The sequence below is a fragment of the Hemiscyllium ocellatum genome, chromosome 2, assembly GCF_020745735.1.
Source record: "Hemiscyllium ocellatum isolate sHemOce1 chromosome 2, sHemOce1.pat.X.cur, whole genome shotgun sequence".
Taxonomy (NCBI): domain Eukaryota; kingdom Metazoa; phylum Chordata; class Chondrichthyes; order Orectolobiformes; family Hemiscylliidae; genus Hemiscyllium; species Hemiscyllium ocellatum.
The window spans coordinates 122,387,630-122,408,286 of record NC_083402.1 but is presented as its reverse complement, the minus strand read 5'-3'; the positions used below and the strand labels follow the sequence as shown (position 1 = coordinate 122,408,286).

Here is a 20,657-nt window from a genome sequence, read left to right as displayed (position 1 = left end):
ACACAACTACCCACCACAAACACAAATGCACTTAGACATTGCCATACACTCAGCTATATCCATTAACATAAGCAAGCATTTACAGATGCATGGTTACTACACACACACATTGTATCCCGTCATACCCACACACTAGCCCACAAACACACCACCATACACACCCAGAGTTTGCCACATGCATTCACACCCACGCTCACACACAAACTGTTACCCACATTATAGGTACAGAACTACACCCACACGCACCCACCTCTAGTCCCACTGCATCATGTACCAACCAAAGCAGTGAACAGAAATCATCCCAGATTCCAGCACGATTTCACAGACATGCGGCCACTAGCTAAATGGAAAATGCCAAAACCTGTAAATCAAAAAGCTAGTCTGGTGTACAAACTAATTTGTCAAAGAGCAAAGAGGTGATTAACTGTCACTGACCATGGCCACAGCTCTCTGTTTACAGCTCACTGCTGAATAGTCCGACTGATGTGTTAGGACTGCATTCCGTCAAATCCATCCAGTGAAGCCTAACTGACAGTGGCATGGCTTTCAGGGAAAGTACAAATGAATCATTAAGTTTTTCATTGCCTATAATAGCTTGGAGCTGGATGGGAATGTCTGAGGCTCTGACCTCTCCCTGACCCTCGACTGTCAGTTTGGGCTGTTTGAGTGAAATTGTTCTGCTGAATAATTTGGTACAGCATGATATGAGGCCATTTGGTCCATCATATTGGCGTCAGCACTTTCAAAGAAATAATGTAGTCTGACCCTTTAGGGTGGCTCGGTGGCTCAGTGGTTAGCAGCCTCACAGCATGAGGGACCACGGTTTGATTCCTGCCTTGGGCGACTGTCTGTGTGGAGTTTGCCAGTACTGCCACACTGATGAGCTCTTTTACACACAGACAGCAGGGATCTGTGTCTTGGGAGGGGAGCGGGGAGAAACATCTTGCTGTATGGCACACACCCTCCCCATGTCTGGATGGGTTTCCTCCCACAATCCAAAGATGTGCAGGTCAAGTGGATTGGCCATGCTAATTTGCCCATAGTGTTAGGTACGTTAGTCAGGGGTAAATATAGGGTAGGGCAAGAGGCCTGGTTGGGTTACTCTATGAAGGGTCGGTGTGGACTAGTTGGGCCAAATGGCTGTTCCCATACTGTAGGAAATCTAATCTAATCCTCCCCGTCTCTTTCCTCTTTCATTCTGCAAACGTTTCAAGGATATGTCAACCTTCCTTTGAAAGGATACCATTGAACCTGGTTTAACTGGCCTATCAGGCAGCACATTCACCCCTCTCTCCCCTCTCCCTGCTTTACCCTATCGAAACACTTCTGTATTTTGGACAACTTTATCAATAATCCCCTGAAACTTCTCTCCTCAGAGAAGGACAGCCCAAGTTTCTCTACGTGACTGGCCCCTTGTCATTGGGCACTGGCTGTGGTTAGTCCGCAGACTCCCTGGTTCAAATCAGAGTTTGCACAAACCATGAACTGGATTTAGATTTTAAGTCCCCTGCTTTGAGAGTGATCTCAATCAGGTCAGCGCACTGCCAAGACAGTGATCACTGCGAGGTGGGCATCTTTTAGGTTAACCAGTTGCTGACCCACTCTCACAACAGATGAGATAGGCTGGGCAATGGGACGTCCCCACTTTTATTCCCAATGTGACAATGCTGCTCTCTTAACAAGTTTATATTGTCTTTGGCTTTTTTTTCCAGAGGGATCAATAGACACAGACTCTGAAAAGTCTAAGTTGAAGGGTTTTAGGGTCAGTTTGATTATAGCTAACAGATACTGTCTCAGGCAAAAGGGTGTCAAGGTAAAAAAACAAAGACACTTGTACAATGAAAGGGGTGTGGCCAGTTCTCCCAGCTCAGCTTTTTTCTGGTTTGGTTTGGTCTAGTTTGTCTCTGAAAGTAGTCAGGCAGTTTGGAGGCTGCAGATCCAAGCAACAGCTACATGAAAGCAGGTTCATGCTGATCCTTCTCTCTGGCATCTCTCCTGTAAGACCGTGTGTTTGATTTCACCTTTTGTGCCAAGGGGTGTATATGGGATTGTTGCAAGTTTTTGGAACAGCATCATCAAGTTGGGATAATCAGTTGGGTTTTAAGATAGGTTGCGTTATTCGGTATTCTGTTCTCTTATGTTGGTATCTCATTTGGTAATCTAGTAAATAAATTCTGTTTTGTTTAAAACTAAGTGGTTTGACCAGCTGCATCCCTCCTGGAATATCCACTTTACACCTGCTTAAAACAATGAGCAAACTTAAGAGGCTGGGTTACTTTCTTGAAAGGTTTTGAGGGGGTCTGGCCTGGTCTGTAACACCCAATCCACAGAACCAGACAGAATCTCCACCGCATCAAAACAGAGTGTCCCTCTTCCGTCAACCTCTTTCACTTTGGGTTATGCATTCACACAGGCTCCAGAGGAGACCATTTGACCCACTGAGTTCACATCTCCCGTACAGCATTGTGATCAGTCCCACTCTCCCACTCCACCCCTGTGACTCCCATTCAACTTCCATTTGTCTTTGCTTTCACTTCTTGTCCAAAGCCTTCAATCTCCAACGCCCGAGTCCTTGTACCTTCAGCTAAAGGGAGCAGCTAGTGTCTATGGATGTGTCGGTCAGTGTATCAGCCATGGGAAATGCAAAGATACAGGAATAAGGTAAGGGGGTGGATCTGGGCAGGATGCTCTTCAGCGGGTCAGTGTGGACCCGATGGGCTGAATGGCCTGCTTCCACACTTTAGGGATTCAATGATTGTCTCCTTTAGATAAACTTGCCTCAGATGGTCCCAAATCGGGAGTCGGTGGACCCATCCTTTATCATGATGCAATTAAACAAAGGAACTATCAAACAGAGTGTTTTATTTCTGCAATTGATGTGAGGCTTTGTTTTAAATCACTGGTCACTTTTGAGGATAAACGCAGGACTTTAATCCTGACACGTACCTGGGAGTCAGCGTTCAGCACCTTAATCCTCTGGGTCGAGATGAAGAGATCAACTTCAGTCATGGGCTGAGCCTCTCCTTCAGCTGCCTTTAATAGGAGAACACACGATTCAAGGGATCATCACGGGGAAATACCTGACACATGCAATCACTCATAAAACACTCCTGACACTGCCAAAGTAAAATCAGTGACCATCCTTCAATCTCTTTACTTTTCATGCAAACTTTCTATCAGTAATAATAACACAAAGAGATTATGCCTAATTCCAAAGTTGGAAATTAGGGATTTGCAGTGAGTTTGCCTATTCTCCCATTTTATCACGATGGGTCTTTCAACACCATCTTATAACCTTTAGCTCCTGAATACTCTTGTAACACAAATCGCAAAGTTTTCAAGTGACCTCCTGCCCCAACAGCTTCTTGGAAGCAGAGTGTTCTGGATTCCCACCATCCTTTGTGTGAACAAATGCTTCCGAACTTCATCGCTGAAATTCTAGTTTTATTTGTTGGAATTATGCCCTTGTGTTCTGGACTTGGCCTTATGTTAAAGCAATAAATCTTACTGCACTGAGTCCATGACATTGAACTGATAGGCAGGCAATTACCTGAGCTTTAGTTAATACGGACTGCTGTGTCAATTTAATGCCAATCGATATTAAATTTGCACATAGAGTGAAGAACGAGTCAGAGATCCAACATCAGCCAAATGCTCATGTATTTTAAGCCCAGTTAATGCGATTGGTTTAGACTCTATTTAAAAAGATAAAATGAAAGCGAGCTGGGTTTTAAATGTACTGTGAATAGTGTATAGAAACAATCCAGATAAACAAAACAAAAATTAGGTTTGTTGATAAGACCTCAGTGTTTCAGTTAGCATGTTGCATGACAAAATATAATGGATATATCTTGTAGCTTATCAATAGGAAGCAGAACTGCATGTTAAATGCTACCCATCAGAAAGCAGAACACAGTGCAGGCAAGTCACCCAATGTTGGTCTTGTGCATGAGAACAGGAAACAGGTTATTCAGCCCCTCAAGCTTATCCTGTCATTCAGTGCAATCATGGCTCATGACTCAGTCCACCAGCCTTGATTCCAGTGTAACTTCATGCCTTGGTCTAAGCAAAACTCTTTTTAGTTTAGATTTAAAGCGATTAATTGAGCTATTATCATTTTGTGGGAGAGAGTTCCACACTTTCACCAGCCTTTGTGCAAAAAACGTTTTTTTCTAATTTCTCTCCTGAAGAGTCAACTCAGATTTCAATGCCCCCTTAACCTAGAGTCTATCTTACCACCGGACAAAACTTCTGTCTACTGCTGGAGAAACCCTTCAGCTCTGGTAGCATCTGTGGAATGAGAAACTAGTTAACACTGAGTCCAATAGGGACTCTTCTTCAAAACTCAGTTAACTCTGATTCTTTCTCCTCAGATCCTGCTGAAAGTCTCAAGCACTTTGTTTTTTATTTCAGACTGCCAGCATCCCCAGTATGTTGCTTTTGTTTGAATGTTTCTCTCTAATTAACCTTTCAAAATAAACCTCAAACAAATCATCCTTTAACTGTCTCTAGTCCAAGGAATGCAAGTCTTTTTTCTTTGCCATTTCACCTTATGACCTGGGCCTGGGATTCCCTAAGAGTTAGAGTAGCAGAAGCAGTTGATGTATCTAAGTAGGTTTCCTACCCACACTGCAGGAATGATCAGAAGCTGAAGAATGTGAGATAAAAAGATAATAATAAAAATGAAATGAAAACTTAATTGAAATAAATCTAACATGGTAAGTTCAGTATTTACACAGAATTTATAGTTGAAACCCAAGCCATTCAGCCCAATTGGCATTCGCCTAGTTACCTCATCTCATCACTCTAACCTTATAATCCTTTCTCAATCACATGTATCCAACTGCCCCTTAAACACACCCAATTAATTCAACTCAACCACTCTTCATTTCAAGGCACCAACTCAGGAATCGACAAGGAGCTGCTAAAGTAAAAAATTACAAAACAAAAAATCTCTTCATAAAAGTCAGTTTTGCACGTGTGAAATGCGCAGAATATGCTACATTCAAGAAGCAACAAGGTGGCAATGTTCTGCTTTGCTAGAGTGTCAGTGGGGAGGGGGGATGTGGGAGGTCACAGAAAACAAAGTGAAACAAAAATGCTTTGGAAATCATCCTTTTTCTGAGTCTAGTTGGCAGTTGACAAAAATAAAGCTTTTTAAAAAAACAAATACTTATTTTAAAGATGTGAGACACACAAAAACATTCAACTTCACATGATAATACACTTTCAACAAACGCAGTGAAAGGAATGGTCAAATCTTTGTCTTAAAAAAACTAATGTGCAAACTTTCTGCATCCAGCGATCTGCAGACGGTCAAAGCTAGGGGGTAGGGGGCAGGACTGACTTCTTGTCAGGTAAGGTAGCTAGGAAGTGGGGCTATGGTGAGAAAGAAAGGGAATGAAAGATTGATCAGTAGATATTGCTAAATGTTAAAAAAAAGTAGACTGCTTGATAATGTTAATTAAATATCACCACTTAAATATGGTGCAATTTCAGTCAGCACTCCGTAGACTCAAAAGAAACAGCTTAAATGAAGAAAGCAAGGTGCTGATTACTCAGTGCGATTTGAAAAACACAGTATCCCTTTTCAAGTCCTTCACCTTCCGAAAACAGCGACAGGCCATGAAATTTAAAACAGCATTTTACAGGAGTGAGCCCGAGAAGTGAAAGGTGTATCAACTAAAGGTTCAATGGGTGCTTAATGTGGACTCCGGTAGTCACCTGCAGGCAAGAAACAACCAAGGTGACACTTGACTGAATTCTGCGGGTCACTTTGGATGCAGAAAAGTAAGCAAAAACGTTCTTTATAAAAAGAAACGGAAGTTTGAATAAGCTAGCCAAAAAAGCACGAAACAAAGCAAAATGCAACAGGCACAACATCAAGCTAATGAGGTACTACACCTTCTTCCTGTTTTTGGTCAATTTCTGGGCCATCTGCTTGGCATGGAATAGACAAGAGATAGGAGAATGGTTAGAGTCAAACTGGCAGACAAACTTGTTGAGAAGCAATTACAAATTGGAGAAGTTTGATTGGCACACAGGACAGGACATGTAATAGTAACAGAAATAAATGGCAGCAAGCCTTTTGATTGTTGATTTTCGCATGAGAACTACAAATGTTCATGAGGACAAATATTTGCCTTTATTAGCTTTTCGTTAAATGGGAGGCAGAAAATGTTGGATTTAAGAATAAAACTCACTTTCTAAAATAGAACTTTCACACCATGCTATTTTCCCAAAACAAAAATCAAACAAAAGAAACAGAGAATTCAAGATTATAAGATACTGTTACAAATACATTGGATTATGTAGTTGTACCAGCCACTTGGCCCAACAGTCTATGTTGGTGTTTCTGCACCTTAACAGCCTCCTCCCAGTCTGCTTCATCTCACTCTATCGTATGTATCTTTTGATGGCTTCTAATATTTCTCCATCATGTGCTTATCTTCTCCCCTTTAAATGTATCTGCACTATTCACCTCACGCATCCCTTGTGGTACAGACTTCCACATTCTCAACACTCTCTGGATAATGGTGCATTCCTCCATGACAATCAAATTGATTTGCCTGCTTTGAATTTAAACAAAAGCTTGGATGTCAACTGCTCCCCCATGCAGTCTCCATAGCAACACCTCAACCAGTCAATCAGCACCCCCTGTGTAGGCAGTATAAATTGTTGTTCCCTTTAAGATTTGGTATTCATATAATTCTGCCCTGATGAGTGCCAGTCAAAAGGCTTTGACATCATGTCTCTTTTTTGCAGCAATACTAAAGTTCTGTACAAACAAGTAACGACTTCTCTTGAATTCCTTAATGGGGTCATTAGTGTCTATCCTATAATTATGGTCCCCAATTCTGGCCTTACTCGCATGCAGAGACATCCTTTCTAAGTGTAGCCTATCGAACACCTCATAATCTTAAGGACTTCTAGTAGGTCATACGTAGCCTTTGCTTTTTTATGGAAAAATGTCCCTGTTTAGAATTTTCTGATTGGTATAACCACTTCATTGTAGTATTATCCTTCTACATCAGTTTTGCAATCCTCCCGCAACCCTAAATCCCTTTCTTAAAATGGATACCAGAACTGAATGGAGTATTGAAATGGAGTCCAAGCAATACTCAATACAAGTTTAACATATTTTCAATTCTATCCCTTTAGGAATAAACCCCGTGACTTTGTTTGTCTTCTTTGAAATGGCCTTATTAACCTGTGATGCTATCTTTAGTGATTTGTGTACCTGATTCCCAGATCCCTCTGTTTCTTGAGCCCACAGAATATGTGGCCTTCTAAAGTTTCCACCCAAATGCACTACATCACAACTATCTGTAATGAAATCAAACTGGAAGAAAAAAAACACAAGCTGGGGCGACGGGTAAATGCCCTAACAACCTGGCCGTGCCTGTAATTTTCCATTTCTCAGAAGTAGGTCAGTCTTTATTAGGAATGTTTGTGTGTGGAAGAGGGAGAAAGAAACAGTTTGAATTCTTGAGCAGTCTTATTGTAAATGATGCCACGGCCAGCAATACTGAATCGCTGGCACCTCACATACACACAGAGCACTGAAAGGACATAAAGAATGGAGTGTTCAGATTATCATCAAAGAGGATAAAGGCTTCACGAAGCAAGAACAGCTCCCAGTGTGAAAGACACATTTAATCAACAGTTCAGTTCATGAATTAAATGCTGCAAATAAAACATGGTGAAATTTCAATGTCATGGCTAAATTTACCAAATATCACAATTGCCAGAGAACCTGAACTGACACCAAAGAAAAGTTTCAGCTCCATATTCAATCATAGCTGAAAATCAGCCAGTCAAGAATGCTTTTGAGGAGTGACGAGGTGATAGGGTTTTCAGTTGCATGAAGTTAGATACAAAAAGGACACATTTCAGATAGCAAAAGCACAAGAGAGGAGATGAGAATTTTTTTTATAAATGCAACAGTGAATTGCTGTGATCTGTAATGTACTGCTTGAAAGGGCAATGGTAACAGATTCAAGGAGAAAGTGAGGACTGCAGGTGCCGGAGATCAGAGCTGAAAATGTGTTGCTGGAGCACGGTAACAGATTCAATAATAGTTTGGCAAAGGGAACTTGATATAGACTTGCCAACAGTGTGGACCAAATGGCCTCATTCCATGCAGTATCATTCAATGATTAAAATAACAGAAACTTATTTTGTATTTTAACTCAGTCCACTCAGACCATTGTTGTAAGACCAAAAGCATTGTTTGCAAATTCCTTTGCAACTTCCAAAACCTGTAACAGTGAAACTAAATTTAGAAAAAGATTCTTTGGTATGAATAACCACAATGATATCATAATTTTCTTTTGTTTGTCAATAAACTAAAAAGAAGTCTATAATTAAATATTCTTAAAATGCACAATGCATCATTTATGGTGATATATTCGACAAAGGCGATGTGTATGCAAAAGATACATTTAACCTCATTATGGAGAAAGCATGTCAATTCTGAACTGCTTTATTACTTAAATATGCAGGAAATATTAACCATGTCTGAGGAGACTGCAGTTGAGGATTAGGCTGTGACAGTAATCTTAATTGTCAAGCACCCTCTCCTGTTTCCGAAATACGGGAGGTGATTTGGACAAGACTTTTTATACATAACACAACGGCTCCAAATTTATCTTTAAAACCATTTAGGGTTTAATACAAACAGATAAAGCCTATCCACCTCATATTGTGTTTATTGCAACCTTTGTTAAACAATTTGCAGCTCTTCAAAACAATTAAAACATGTAGAACTGCGCAGAATGTACAGAACAAAACTAGGCCTTTCAGCCTTACAACGTACAGAGAAACCTCGATTATCCGGCATGCGATTATCCGAATTTTGGATTATCTGGCAAAATCACAAGGTCCCAACGCTTGCTGAGTTGTGTTATCCGGCATTCGATTATCCGAACATTTGATTATCCAAACAAAATACTCCCCGCCCGTGTAGTTTGGACAATCAAGGTTCCTCTGTACTGCTGGTTACATTTTATCTGAGTCCCCTCCTTTTCTATTCAACATACCCCATCAGCATATCCTGTTTCATTTCTTCCTTATGTATTTTTCTAGTATCCCCTTAAATGCATCAAAGCCATTTGCCTCTTTCTGTGCCATGATTTCTACATTCCAATTCCTCTCTGGGGAAATAACTTCTTCTGAATTCCCTACTGGATTTATTAATCAAAATATTACCTTCATGATATTTCATTTTGGACTCTTACACAAATGGAGACATCTTCTCAACATCTACCCTACTGCGCCCACTCATAATTCGAAGGATGTCTGTTGGAAACACTTCAGCCCTCTCTTTTTCAGAGGAAAAAGCCTCAGCTTGTTCAGTCTTTCGCATTCATTCCATCCTCTCAGTCTTAGTCATACCTTCCTCTAGCGTCACCATCAAGCTGCATAAACTCCAGAGAAACAAAAAGCCCATGGAGGAGAACATAAAACAAAGGCCAATTTTGTTTGGTTTGATGAGTGGATCCATGGAAAACAAACGGTGTCCATGATGATGGATGTCAAATGGAGCAAATGTTCACCCAATAAAAGAAAAATCCTGCCAACAAAACATTCAAACCCAGTTCCCCTATCTAAATCTGGGCAAGAGGATCAATTTGGAGTAGATTGTACGTTGATGCTACTTTACGTAGACATTAATTACAAAGGCCAAGAGATTCCTATTCAAGTCACAGAAAAGTGAATAACAATCATCTTACTGATGTGTGAATCACCTAACAAACTGTGCAATGGCTCAGACTCCCTGAGAATTGCAAACTGACACAAGGCGCTGAACATATTGCCACTAGCTTTGTGAAAATATCTGCCCGTCCTTCACTTCTCAGAGTTTGATGACATCGCTGAACTTTACTTCAGTGACCCATTAAACCCACCGCAGAAAGTCAGGGATGGTATTTAGTCCATTGAAGGAGGAGAAGTCTTGATTTCCAATACCACTCAATCTTTGTGGCTCAAAACTGAGCAGTTTAAATCGTGGATTCTCATTCCTGAAGGCAGTGAATAGTTAGAGATTTTTAAAAAATTCTTTCTTCTCCTTTCAATCTTTGATCTAATTCTTACTTGTTCTTCTGTCTCATTCTTAATTCTTAAAACTCGTTGGTGGATAAGGATGTTGGTTCTGTCATATTCTTAAGTCTAAGATATCCTGTTTCTTTTGTTAGACTATTATCAGTTGACACACCCAATAGTTATGGTTCAAAAGACACTGAAATTAAAGGGTGAAGGAAAAGGTTTAACTAATAGGGGTGATATTCCAAGAAAATTCAGACAGATGTATTTTTCAGGAGGTTAGTTAGGATACCATCTGGATTAAAGACTGACCCGTTACTCAGTATGTGAAGTTTGTCCATCAGATTCTGATCCTGTAATTTTATCCAAATGCAGTGTATGATACAATTGATCCATTACACCCTCAAAAGTGCATGGTGCTCTCAATCGTCACAATTGATTTACCAAGACAAAACATTTGATACGATTTGCTAACAAAGCAATTGGAGGTAATACAACCCCTCAAGCATATTCTGTCATTCAATGTTAATCATTAGATGATACATATGTTGGGTAGTCTGCCAACAGTTGGGAGGCCTGCTCAGTAAACCGAGAACATTTTAATCCCTTTGGGAAAAAATTGATCAACTAAATCCACAATAGGATTAAAACTAGATTTTTAAAAATGAACTGTACTGTAATTTGCAATATTGACTGTTTAATGGTTCACAGATTATCCTGAAAGATTCATTTCACAGAACTGTGTAAAATTGAAAAATGTTATCGCTCGCAATCATGGAGTGCTTAAAAGGAATGCAAGCACATTTCATAATTAAATCTTCCAGGCAAAAAGCCATGAGGGAAATAAACAACTAGTCCTCTGCTTAAAAGATTCACCGCTCAACTGGGGTTCCACAATAGAGTCTAAATGATTGGATTTTAAGAGGTTGTGCGTGAAGTTGTCCAGATGTTTCAGTCAAGGATATTTCAATTCAAGTTTATGAATAGTGTTGTCATTAATGTAGATTGAAGGCACCTGAATAGCTCTGGACAGTCTTTGCCACAATTTAAGGAAACATAGAAACTAGGAACAGTCATACGCCATTTGAGTCTGTTCCACCATTTAATATGATCACAACTGATCCTCTATTTTAATACTTTATTCCTGCTTTCTCCCCACATCCCTAAATGCCTTTGAAATCTAAAACTACCTATCTCTACCATGAAAATTATTGGTGACTTGGCCTGTGCTACAGAGAGAGACTGATAGGTAGGAGTTATTGTCCCAGGAGGGTTGAGGCTGAAGGGTGACCTTATAGAGGGTTATAAAATTATGAAGGGTATGGATAAGGAGAGTACCGAAGGTCTTTTTCTCAAGGTAGGGGAGTCCAAAACTAGAAGGCATAGGTTTAAGGTGAGATGGGAAGGATTTAAAAGGGAACTAAGGGGAAACATTTTCACAGAGGATGGTGCATGCATGGCATGAGCTGCCAGAGGTGGTGGTGGAAGCAGGTACAATTAGGATCTTTAAAAGGCACCTGGATGGGTACATGAAGAGAAAGAATTAAGAGGATCATGGACGAAATGCTGGCAAATGGAACTGGATCAGTTTATGATATCTGTTGGACTGAAGGGTCTGTTTCTATGCTGTATGACTCTACAGCCTTCTGTGGTTGAGAATTCCAACCTTAGAGTGAAGAAATATTGCCTCATCTTAGTGCTAAACGTTCTATGCTGTATCCAGAAACGGTCCTCCCTGGTTCGAGACTCTCTATTTAGCTAGTCTGTCCAGTTCTGTTAAGCATTTTCGACCTTTCAATCTTATTCATAAAGCAATCCTTTCTTTTGTTTTCTCACAGGGAAAAATACTGCAACAACACGGAACCATAACTGTGTGTGGACAAGAGGAAGACAGTATGAGGGAAAGGGTAAGAGAGAAAATGATTAAGTGAAAGAAAGGTGGCGAGCGGGCCAGAGAGAGAAAAAGAGGAAAAACATGAGTGAGTGAGTGAAAGAGAGATTCAGGAGAGCAAAGAAAGGAAGAGATATGGAGAAAGAGGGGCTAGAGAGAGGGGAAAGAAAGCAACAGAAAGACTCGTATTTGTATAGCACTATTCCTTGACTGCTTACAATTTACATAAGTGATTTAGGGTAAGCGTGTCAAAGTTCACAGATGACACTAAGATGAGTGGTACAGCAAAGTGTGCAGAGGACACTGAAAGTCTGCAGTGGGATATGAATACGTTAAGTGAGTGGGCAAGGCTCTGGCACATGGAGTGCTACGTTGGTAAATGCAAGTCACACATTTTGGTAGGAATAATAGCAAAATTAATTATTATTTAAATGGTGAAAAATTGCAGCATGCTGCTGTGCAGAGGGACCTGAGGGTCCTTGTGCATGAATCACAAAAAAATGTTGGTTTGCAGGTGCAGCAGGTAATTAAGAAGGCAAATGGATATTGTCCTTCATTACGAGACGGATGGAGTTTAAAAACAGGGAGGTATGCTGCAGCTGTGCAAGGTGATGGTGAGGCTACACCTGGAGTACGGTGTACAATTTTGGTCTCCTTACTTGAGAAAGGATGTACTGGCACTGGAGGGGGTGCAGAGGAGGTTCACTAGGTTGATCCCAGAGATGGCTTTTGAGGAGAGATTGAGTAGACTGGGATTACACTCATTGGAAGTTAGAAAATTTGGGGCGCGGTGGGATCTGATAGAAACATATATAATTGTGAAGGGAATAGATAAGATTTAAGCAGGGAATTTCTTTCCACTGGTGAGTGAAACTAGATCTAGGAGGAATAGCTTCAAAATAAGGAGAAGCAGATTCAGGACTGAATTGAGAAGGAACTTCTTCACCCAAAGGGTCGTGAATCTGTGGAATTTCCTGCCCAGTTGAGGTTGCTCCATCAAATGTTTTTAAGGCAAAGGTAGACATATTTTTGAACAGGAAGGGAATTAAGGGTGACAGTGAATGGGCAGGTGAGTGGAGCTGAGTCCATGAAAAGATCAGCCATGATTTTATTGAAGGGCAGAGCAGGCTCGAGGGACCAGTTGGCCTCCTGCTCCTAGTTCTTATGTTCTAATGAGAAAGGATCTTACAAAGCCCTTCACTGCCAATTAGCTAACTTTGGAAGTGCAGTTGCACCTGTAATGTAGAAAACGTAGCAACCAATGTGTACCTAGCAAGACCCTGCAGAAAGCAATGTGAGAATGAAACCACATATCCTATAAAATAATGGTTCTACTGAAGGCTGCATTAAGGTCCACCAATCTGGTAGTATCACGGATGGGGAAAAGTAGACCAGGTCTGAGTTGCGAAGGGAAGAAACCTACCCTCTATGTCTCATTATAATCTTTGTAAAAATGTCAATCATACCGATTTAACTTTTAGTTAGTTTAAGGCAAGAGCCTCTTCTTGTTAAGACCACCTAGTTGTTTGCCTCTACCACATTCGACAAAGCAGTGCCCGTCTATCCCAATGGAAAAGGAAGACGGTGGCTGAAAAATCATTCTAGTGACCAGGAGTGAAGCTACATCAAGGTCATGAGGCCAACTGTGGACCTTTGAAAATATAATTTAACCACACCATTATGGTATCAACAGCCGCATGCAATAATACAGTAACAATGTCCCAAGGCATTTCCCACACACGGTCATCAAACAGAACTTGACCACCAAGACACATGAATAGATAAGAGAATAGATTGCTCAAAAAGAACCAGAAAATCTGCTTCGCTTTTAAAAAGTGATGTTGGCCTGGGGATAAATATTCGGCTAGCACACTGGGATAAACTGCCCTGTTCTTCTCAAAAATAGCGGACATGGAATCTTTTATGTTGGCCTGAGGAGGCAGAAAGATTCTCGGTTTTAATGACTCATCTAAAAGACCGCCTGGCACAGACCTGTTGGGCCGAAGGGCTGTTTTTGCACTGTAGGGATTCTATGATTCATTGTGAAGTAAAGCCATATGTCTACCCAACTGAATCTTTGTGAAAAGGTCAAAAAATTGGAAACAAATTTTCATTTTGGTGCTGGCTTCCATCCTGCTGTTTGAGCAAGTAAACCCTCGCCAGTTCTGAATGTTTAAACTGTGGATAATAATAATTGTCAAGGATGAGTTGAATGGCCACTGGCTTCACAATGGAGAAGGACGTTATCACCTTGATTCTGCTGACTGCTTCCTGGGCTTGCATCATCCGCACGTTCTTGGATGGGGTTTTGTCAGAGAGCAGCTGGGTGGAGCCCAGGTAGTTGGCTGCAAAGATGATGCCGTCAATCAGATCTTCTGGGTCACATGGTCCAGGTACTGTAAACAAGAAAACAAAAACAGTCAACCTCACCTCTGAAAATTGTAACGAGAAAGAATTTTGATGGATAACTTTGGGACTTGGTCAGGCTAGATAAGATAATTCATGATCTCTTTAATCTTGCTGATACGTTTTTTTAGAACTACTGTAATAAAAGTAAAGAAACATTGTTTATACTGTCCCTCAAGATTTTTCACCGAACTATTGTTCGTGGTAGTTAGTCTTTCATTTTTTGGGCACTTCAGGATAATCCTTTGAATGTTACCTCTGCCCTCTGAATCAATTAAACCAGAAATAGTCTCGTCACCAAAATGTCATATTCAATGGTTCTACCCTCCAGCCTATTTCCGATCTATTCTTAACAATAATCTCACTGAACATTTTGACAGCACAAAAGTATCACAATCAAAATTATTCACCTACCACTTATTTAGTCTTTGCCTCTGCATAATAGTGAATCACTATTCAGCTGCCTAAAATAATGCCATTTGATTGTCACTCCAGATTCAGACCATAAAAAGTCTGCCCCAGCATTCTTTATAATCCTGGACAATTAGTTAACAGATGGCTACACGGAAAGGACAGCCCAGAAAAGGACTATTTGGCCCAAATAGTCTATACTCTTCTCACTCCCTCTGGGAGCAGACCATATGGTCCGTCGAGCCTGCTCAACCACTCAATATGATCATGGCTGATTCTGGGTTTCCCCAACTCCATTTTCCTACCCCTGGCTGACCAACCCAACTTTAAGTATTGTGGATGATGGAACAATCGAGCTGCTGTCAGGAGAATTCCAAAGATTCACCAGCTTTCCAATTGCTCCTCCTCTCAGTCCTCAATATTTATTCCTGACCCTGAGACTGGTTGCCAGTGTTCTGGGCTCCCTGCGTGCAGAAACAACTTCTCTGTGTCTATTCTTCCATGAAAACGTTCTGCACACAGCTTTCTTTTTCACAAATTACAACACAGGCGAAAAAAAGAGTAGGGCATTTAGACTTTCCAACCTGGTCTGGTCTTTATATACTTTTTTTTCCCTCATGTTTCTCCAGCTTCTTCTTATAGAATTTTTTTGTCACTGAGCTGTCATCCTTCATGTTGCTTTACATCTAAGAAACCTCTTCTAACCAAACTATTTATACAATTTACACACACCAAACATTTCCTTCCTGCATGTCTCTGTATATTTCAAAACTAACACATCCTGGAAATAATAATATAATTGTTCAGGGGAATCATTGAATATTTCTTTCTTGAACTAAAAAAAACTTATTTTCTTAAAACATGCATATTTCTGTTCTTTTTTTAAACTTTCCCCTCACTGGGACTTGAGATTAACAAATCCTGGAAGGATTTCTATAGCAGCTTTTAATATCTCAGGAAATTCCAAAAGGCATTACAACCAATGCAGCACTTTTGAAGTCCAGTCACTGTACCCACAGCAAATTCCTACCAAAAGCAATGCACAAAGATTTGCCATGCATCTTTGTTCCTTCTAACTGATTGTCTTGGCAGCTTTACAATTCGACTGACAGGTTTAATATTTCATCTCAAACATGGCACCATCGACAACTCAACACTCCCACAGTATTGGCATTGGCTGTGGGAACCTCAATTTTGTGCTCAAGTATCTGAAGTGGAACATGACATCATGACCACTGACACAGTAGCACCTACTAAATAGTCTGTAGGTCAAAAACATGCGACATTGGAAAAGTACAGTCAAGATTAGAGCGGTGCTGGAAAAGCACAGCAGGTCAGGCAGCATCTGCAGAGGAGGAAAATCGACGTTTCGGGCAAATCAGGTACATGGGGGGGGGGCAGAGGTGGCTGACGGATAAATGGGAGGGGGGTGGGTAGTTAGGAATGCGATAGGTAGATCGAGGTGGGGGGTAATGGTGATAGGTCGGAGTGGAGGGTGGAAATGTTAGGATGTTAGGTGTGCTGGGATAGGTCAGTGGTGGGGGGAAGGCAGGAATTTCAGATCTGCTACCTATAGTCTCCATGTCAGCACACGCAGTGCTCACATGAACTGCATGAACATTGACCGGGGCCACAGAGAGAGGCAGGCTTCGCATTTTGGAAGGCGAGAGAGAGGGAGCAGTGTCACAGCCGAGGTAGGGTGAGCATTGTTGGAGGGTGTGTTGGGAGATTTGTTTTTAATATTTTTTCCAACACAGCTTGCCCCAGGAGAAAGGTTAGGTAATTGTCTGAGTATGTACTGGGTGCAAGCTTCTGGCATGAAGATATTTTCCGAGGGACCTAGGCAGGATAGTGTTACCCATCAGAAGTTTAAACTTTCTGGGTAAAAATAACACACACAGACACACAGTAAGGGACTTGCTCAGGATCTCAATGTGAACCAGTAGCAAATGTCTCAATATTCACCATTTCTGTCAAGTAAAATTCTGGGTCAATTTATCCAAGAACATTGGATAATTTATCCAAGAACAATGCATCCAACAGTTACATGTAAGCATGCTTCAAAATATTAAAGAGCAATTTCTACAATCAATAACTTAAACTAAATAAAAACAAAAGCACAAATTATTCCCCTGATCAACAGCAAACAATCTTGTTCACATTAACAGTAACTACAAAACAGAGATTTCTGAATTTGCTTTAAAATGATTAGAAAGCACCTTACCTTCAACATAAGTTGGAAAGGAAGCCAAACACTTTCTTGACTGAAATTAAAACAGAACAACTGCTTCAGACACCGCACACTATGCTGCATATAAATACTTATCTTTTACCAAAAGCATTTTAATCCAATATGATGACACCACTTCACATGCAGCAGTGGAAATCCAATTAGTCTCTAGACTGCAGGGCAAGAGGCATTGTCAAAATCCGTAGCAAATCCAATGAACAATCACTTTTTTAAAAAACTATTTCAGTTGAGGTGCATATAATTCTGTGGAGTCAAAACAGTAAATGGGAAGGAGTGGTTTCTGTTAGTAGGGTGGTCAATAACCAGGGGCACAGGTTTAAAGTAATTAGTAGGCAGTTTAGAGGGAGTTGATGAGATTATTTTGTCACCCAGAGGGTGATGCTGCTTCTTGAATTTACTGCCTGAAAGGGCAGTGAAGCTAGAGCCCTTAACACATTCATTGGGCGGCACGGTGGTTATCACTGCTGCCTCACAGCGCCAGAGACACAGGTTCGATTCCCGCCTCAGGCAACTGTCTGTATGGAGTTTGCACTTTCTCTCCATCTGCGTGGGTTTCCTCTGGGTGCTCTGGTTTCCTCTCTCAGTCCAAAAATGTGCAAGTTCGGTAAATTGGCCACGCTAAATTGCCCGTAGTGTTAGGTGAAGGGGTAAATGTAGGGGAATGGGTCTGAGTGGGTTGCTCTTCGGTGGGTTGATGTGGACTTGTTGGGCCAAAGGGCCTGTTTCCACACTGTAGGTAATCTAATCTAATCTAATAAGTACTCGGATATGCACAGGACACACCACAACGGTTCTGGGTTATGGACCAAAATGTGCATGGTGGAATTAGGCTGAGTAGACTTTTAACAGGTGGCACAGACACAGTGAGCTGAATGGAAGTGAGTACTGCAGATGCTGGAGATTAGAATGGTGCTGGAAAAGCACAGCAGGTCAGGCAGTATTCGAGGAGCAGGACAATTGACATTTCGGGCAAAACGCCTACTCTGCTTTTCCAGCACCACTCGAATCTTGACAGTGAGCTGAATGGCCTCTTTCTATGCATTACGTTTCTCTATTTCTACTTTTACCTTTTGCTGGATTAATATTGAGGAAAACAAATCACCATGATCACCAACCTGAAACATCAATTTCCTTTCTCTATCCACACATTCTATCTGACAAACTGAGTATTTCCAATAAGTTTTGAACGACTGTGTTCCCAATGAAGTCGCCTTAAAGCTTGTTGTCTTTGAAAGCTTATGTTCATTGGATAGCCAGCAAATTTGAATTGAAAGATGAACCATTGGAAGAAAAGAACTAGAGAGAAGGCCGTTCAGCCCCTCACACCTGCTCCACTATTCTGACAGATCATGGTTAACTATAGATGCATTGATCCAGCAAGAATTCTTTAAAACATAATCTGCTGCTGATAAGTCAAGTTAAATCAAAAATGATTAATTATGAAAAGTAGGGTAACTAGAGGATAAGGGTTTTACTAACTGGCAATACAGCCTGACAGCAGATGAGGATAATTTCTTTATGCAGTGAGATGCTGCGATCTGGAATGGGCTGCCTTTAGCAGATTTAATAATGATTTTCAAAAGGAAAGTGAATAAATAGTTGACGGGGAGAAAACCGCAGTGTCAGAGGGACATGAGCATGCTTTGCCTTATATGAAAATTTTATCTGGTACAAATTATCCAATTGCCTTCAACAACAAAATGATTGTAAAGGCGCTCCCTTTAACTTGCAATCACTTTGAGGAAAATTTAAATCAATGCCCCAACAATGTGGATTTTGAAGAATCCAATTCATTCATTACAAACATGTAACAGATTAGAATCAGACACGCATTCTTTAAAATTACAGATCAGTTAGGGACTACTTTACAAACACAAAGGAGAATTATAATATATAAGGGTGCTCAGCAAAAGCTGAGGGTAGGGAGCGTGAGATTCCAACAAGAGGTAATGGGATAAAGTAACACTCAAGGAAACTCGTAAGACAAAGTATGAGACCACCCAGTAAATTAACTGCTTTATGGTCCCCATCAGAAGTATTAACCCTAGAGCAATAGCACTTTAAAAGGTATACTCAATGAACTCTGGGTACAGCCTATAACATGCTGACTTGTGTTTTCAGAATGTTTTTGTTATAATTAAAGAAGTAATATGTTGAACTTCACTCAAAACAACATAAAAATCATTTTGCTCAAAAATCACTCAATGCCAGTCAACTGTGTCCTAGTCATGAGAGGCAGGTACACCAAATCAAAGGGGTATGTCAACCTCCATCACAAGGGTTTGGACAATAGGACTATAAGAAACAGGAGCAAGGTGAGGCCATTTGCACACATACCTCCCACCACTCTCCAGCTTGCTTTGCCATACATGAAGATCTTGTCGATCAGATTGAAAACAACAAAAGCCGGGGATCACACCGGTTCAGACAGCATCCATGGACACAGTGGAGGCCAATGGTTCGAGTCTAGATGACTCTTCATCAGAGCTGAAGTAAAGTGTGGAGGGGACAGCATTTATGTTATAGATGGCGGGGTTGGGGGGGAAGAGGAGGTTGTGGTGCAGGGTGCCAGTGAATGAACGATGTTGATAGTTTAGCTTAAATGTTTGCAATGTGCGAATGGGAGAACAATGGTGTCTCTCCTGACGACCTTGAAAGGACAGTGAGTGGGGTGGGGAGAGAAAGCTAAAAGAAAGGGAAGAAATGTTCACAATTTGAAGGTGTTGAATTCAGTATTGAAGTTCACAAGGTTCTAAAGAGCCTAGTCTGTTCCTCCAGTTTGTGCTGCGATTCAAGGGAGCACTGCAGTATGCCGAGGACAGACATGTGGGCATGCGAGCAGGTGGCTGTGTTAAAATGACTAGCTACTGGAAGGTTAGGGTCCTGCTTGCACACAGACCAGAGCTGTTCCCCAAAGCAGTCACCCAGTCTGCGTTTGGCTTCTCCAGTGTAGAGTAGACCACATTGGGTGTAGAAAATACAATACACAAGATTGGAGGGGGGATAGGTGAAATGCTGCTTCATCTGGAAAAACTATTTAGGCCCTTGGATGGTGAGCAGGGAGGAGGGAATGGGGCAGGTCTTCAAACTTTTGCATAAATGCTGTCGCCTCCAGACTTTACTTCAACTCTGAAGTAGGGTCATCTAACCTCAAATCATTAGCTTGCTCTTTCTCCATGGATGCTGTCTGACCCACTGTGATCCCCAGCATTTATTGTCTTCAGTACAGATTCCAACATCTGCAGTAATCTGTTCCTACATGCTCATCAGATGGTTGCCTTAACTGCATTTTGCTGTCTGTCCCTCATAACACTGGACTCATTTATCAATCTAACTCAGTCTTGAATATATTCAAGATTCTAGGCTTGACTGATCCCCAGGATGGAGAATTCTAGAGTCTAACTAGCCTCAGAGAAAAAACATCCTCCTCATCTCAGTCTTAAAAGGGACTTCCTATTTCTAATGGTGTCCCCTCATTCCATGTTCCCCCAAAAGGGGAAACATGCACTTAGCAATTACCACGTCAAACCCCCTTCAAAATCTTATATGTTTCAACAAGATCACCTCTCATTTTTCTAAGCTTCTGTGCACAGGCTCAACCCTTCCTCATAAGGTAGTCTGTATTCTCAAGAATCAGCCAAGGAATTTTTGCCT

At 41.1% G+C, this 20,657-nt stretch overlaps 1 protein-coding gene across 7 annotated transcripts in view; it reads right to left on the bottom strand.

Moving 5' to 3' along the window:
• LOC132828828 (amyloid-beta A4 precursor protein-binding family A member 1-like) overlaps nucleotides 1-20,657 on the bottom strand; it is a 202,319-nt gene that overhangs the window by 34,418 nt on the left and 147,244 nt on the right. For 6 of the 7 annotated variants that reach the window (XM_060846008.1, XM_060845981.1, XM_060845999.1 and 3 more), the window contains 4 exons: nucleotides 16,977-17,016; nucleotides 14,186-14,331; nucleotides 5,905-5,937; nucleotides 2,947-3,033 (listed from right to left, as the gene is read on the bottom strand). In XM_060846008.1, coding sequence (XP_060701991.1) covers nucleotides 2,947-3,033; nucleotides 5,905-5,937; nucleotides 14,186-14,331; nucleotides 16,977-17,016 — 306 coding nt within the window. The remainder of the gene's footprint in view (nucleotides 1-2,946; nucleotides 3,034-5,904; nucleotides 5,938-14,185; nucleotides 14,332-16,976; nucleotides 17,017-20,657) is intronic. The other variant, XM_060845995.1, reaches the window with a different exon arrangement.